Source organism: Argentina silus, assembly GCF_951799395.1.
Source record: "Argentina silus genome assembly, chromosome: 2".
In the NCBI taxonomy this organism is placed as follows: domain Eukaryota; kingdom Metazoa; phylum Chordata; class Actinopteri; order Argentiniformes; family Argentinidae; genus Argentina; species Argentina silus.
Genome location: NC_139656.1, coordinates 7,832,110 through 7,834,609, shown reverse-complemented (window position 1 = coordinate 7,834,609; position 2,500 = coordinate 7,832,110). Strand labels below are relative to the sequence as shown.

At 46.2% G+C, this 2,500-nt stretch overlaps 1 protein-coding gene across 1 annotated transcript in view; it reads right to left on the bottom strand.

Annotated features, from left to right (window-relative positions):
* Window positions 1-1,992: 1,992 nt before the first annotated feature.
* dlg4a (discs, large homolog 4a) overlaps window positions 1,993-2,500 on the bottom strand; it is a gene marked incomplete at both ends in the record, with an annotated part of 32,203 nt that continues 31,695 nt past the window's right edge. The window contains 2 exons of the mRNA XM_083692533.1: window positions 1,993-2,099; window positions 2,313-2,404. Of these exons, the coding sequence (XP_083548659.1) occupies window positions 1,993-2,099; window positions 2,313-2,404 (199 nt within the window). The remainder of the gene's footprint in view (window positions 2,100-2,312; window positions 2,405-2,500) is intronic.

The window sequence follows — 2,500 nt, the reverse complement described above, 5'->3', positions numbered from 1 at the left end:
TATCTCAACCCTCCACAAGCCCTATCAAATAACCTGTCCAGAGTGAGACCAGAAACAAGAGAGAATGATTGAATTACTTAAGTTATTTTGAGCGTGTGTAAGGGCTATGTGTGTGTAAGGGCTATGTGTGTGTAAGGGCTATGTTTTAGTGAAAGGAAAATCAAGCAAATTCAATGACCAAAACAAATCCCCAAACACAAGAATACCCAAAGGAATTAATGGTATATTGTTTACAGTAAGAGATGTTACATTTTACAGGCTCTAATTCCTGTTAGAAATTGTCATTAAAAATATATATTCATATAGGCCATTTGTTTGTTAAACATGTTATATATATGTAGCCTTAATTTGTGAGGAAATAAAGAGAGAGAGAGAAAGAAAGAAGCAGAGAAAGAGTGGAAGGGAGAGAGGAAGAAAGACTTGTTCCTCAGACAGTCCACACACACACACACACACACACGCACACGCACACGCACACGCACACGCACACGCACACGCACACACACTCACACGCACACACACACTCAAACACACACACACACACACACACACACACACACACACACACACACACACACACACACACACACACACACACACACACACACACACACACACACGCCACGGCTGTCACAGTGGCCATTGAGAACATTGTGTGTGGGTTGCTGAGGGGTCTTTTTTGGAAGAGTGATCAGAGAATTGGCTGTGGTGCTCTTACACTAAAGCGCTGAAGCTAAGGGCTCTGCTGTTGTGCCTTAAGAGAACATTCAGCCTGGGATCTGCCAGTTACTAACAGGTCAGAACAACCAGTGCTGCTGGAAAGGAGCCACGTGGGTGACTACTGTGTGTGCATTACGGAAGAGGCCCAAAGGTTGGTTATATGTAAGGCCTGGTCTTCCATTGTCTATACACACCAGCGTGCACACAAGACTGACACCCCCCTCTTTCTCTGTCTGTATCTCTCTTCTCCCTTTTGAGACATGCTAAAAAATTCCCCACCATCAAAACGGGAGGTGAAAAACAGAACAATAGGAGCACACCTCCCAGTAGTCCTCCATTCCTCTTCTCCCTATTCTCCTTCCAGTTTCCATCGTTTGCATTTGGCTCCCGTCTCCGTTGTCTTTGAGGACGCATGCACAAATTCAGCATTTGAGTTTTTATTTGAGCTGCTTTTTAAAAAATTCCTTGCAATGCTTTTTCATGGGTGATTGAGCGAATGCCAGTCTTGGTCATTGGGATGTTGTTCATAGTTAAGACACAGAGCAAAGCCTTTCCTCTAGAAAATAACCTTCTCTGGTTTGATGGGACGATGGCATGATCTGTGTGTCCCTCCACAGTCACTCTCCTTCTCTCTCTCTCTCCCTCCTGTTCATGTCCTGAATGGAGGGAGAGCTGACGGGAGGAGGAGAGAAGGCTAGGGTATATAAAAAGGAGAGATCAGAGCAGAGGGCTGTTGACTGACTCTTTTTGCCGCCTCCTTGTTGGGGTGGTTTCAAAGGCAGCCAGTGAGACTGAGAGAGAGGGAGAGGGTGAGATGGAGGATGTGTTACCCTGTGCTTATCCCTGGGACTCACCCCGCCCCACTGGGTCACCCCTCTCCAGTCTCTCTCACTACTCAGCACAGCCTGATAATACACCGTAGGAATACTGATCTAAAACTCTCCATGCCTGTCTCACTCTACTCCCCCTGTCTCCCTACCTGTCTCTCTGTGTTTCTATATCAGTATTATTCTCTATATCTGTCAGTGTCATTCTGTATTCATATGTGTCTCTCTATCTGTGTGTGTGTGTGTGTGTGTGTGTGTGTGTGTGTGTGTGTGTGTGAGTGTTTTTGTTTTTGTTTTTGTGTATGTCTGTGTTTCTGTCTGTCTCTCGGTGTCGTTCATGGTGTGTGTTTCTCTCTCTGAGCGCTGGCTCTGCTGGAGGGCAGACAGGCACACTGGCTGAAGGGTGGTGGGGTGGTGGTGGTGGGTGGGGGGTGGGGGGACAACCTCACAGCCTCTCCCGGGTGGGGATCCAGATATAAGGCCCCGATTGCTCCTCAATCACTGTCTTCACTTTATGGTAAACCTCTTCAAAGCTGTCTCCTTCCACAACAGCTAGAGAGAGAGAGAGAGAAAGGGAGAGTGAGTGAGAGATGTGTTTGTTTGTGGTATATAAGATCTTTCTTAAAGATCAACAAACTAAAAGTCACACCCAATCATCTACAGGCAGACTTAGAGGATAATTAGGAGAAACATGTTTTCTTGTGAATACAATACATGCATAAGTGTGTACTGTCCTCCAAAACCCCAGAGCCCTCCCAGTCCTACCTGAGAAGCATTCTAGGAAGTCCTGTTCTAGTTTGAGAGCACGGTCCATCCCCTTCCTGGCCTGCTCTTCTGTCAGACGAGTGTTGATCTCTCTGCACAACAGCAAAAACAACAACACATCATACTCAATCAACACACGTCAGAGAATGGTGCGCATGTATGTATGTGCATGTTTGTGAGAGTGTGTG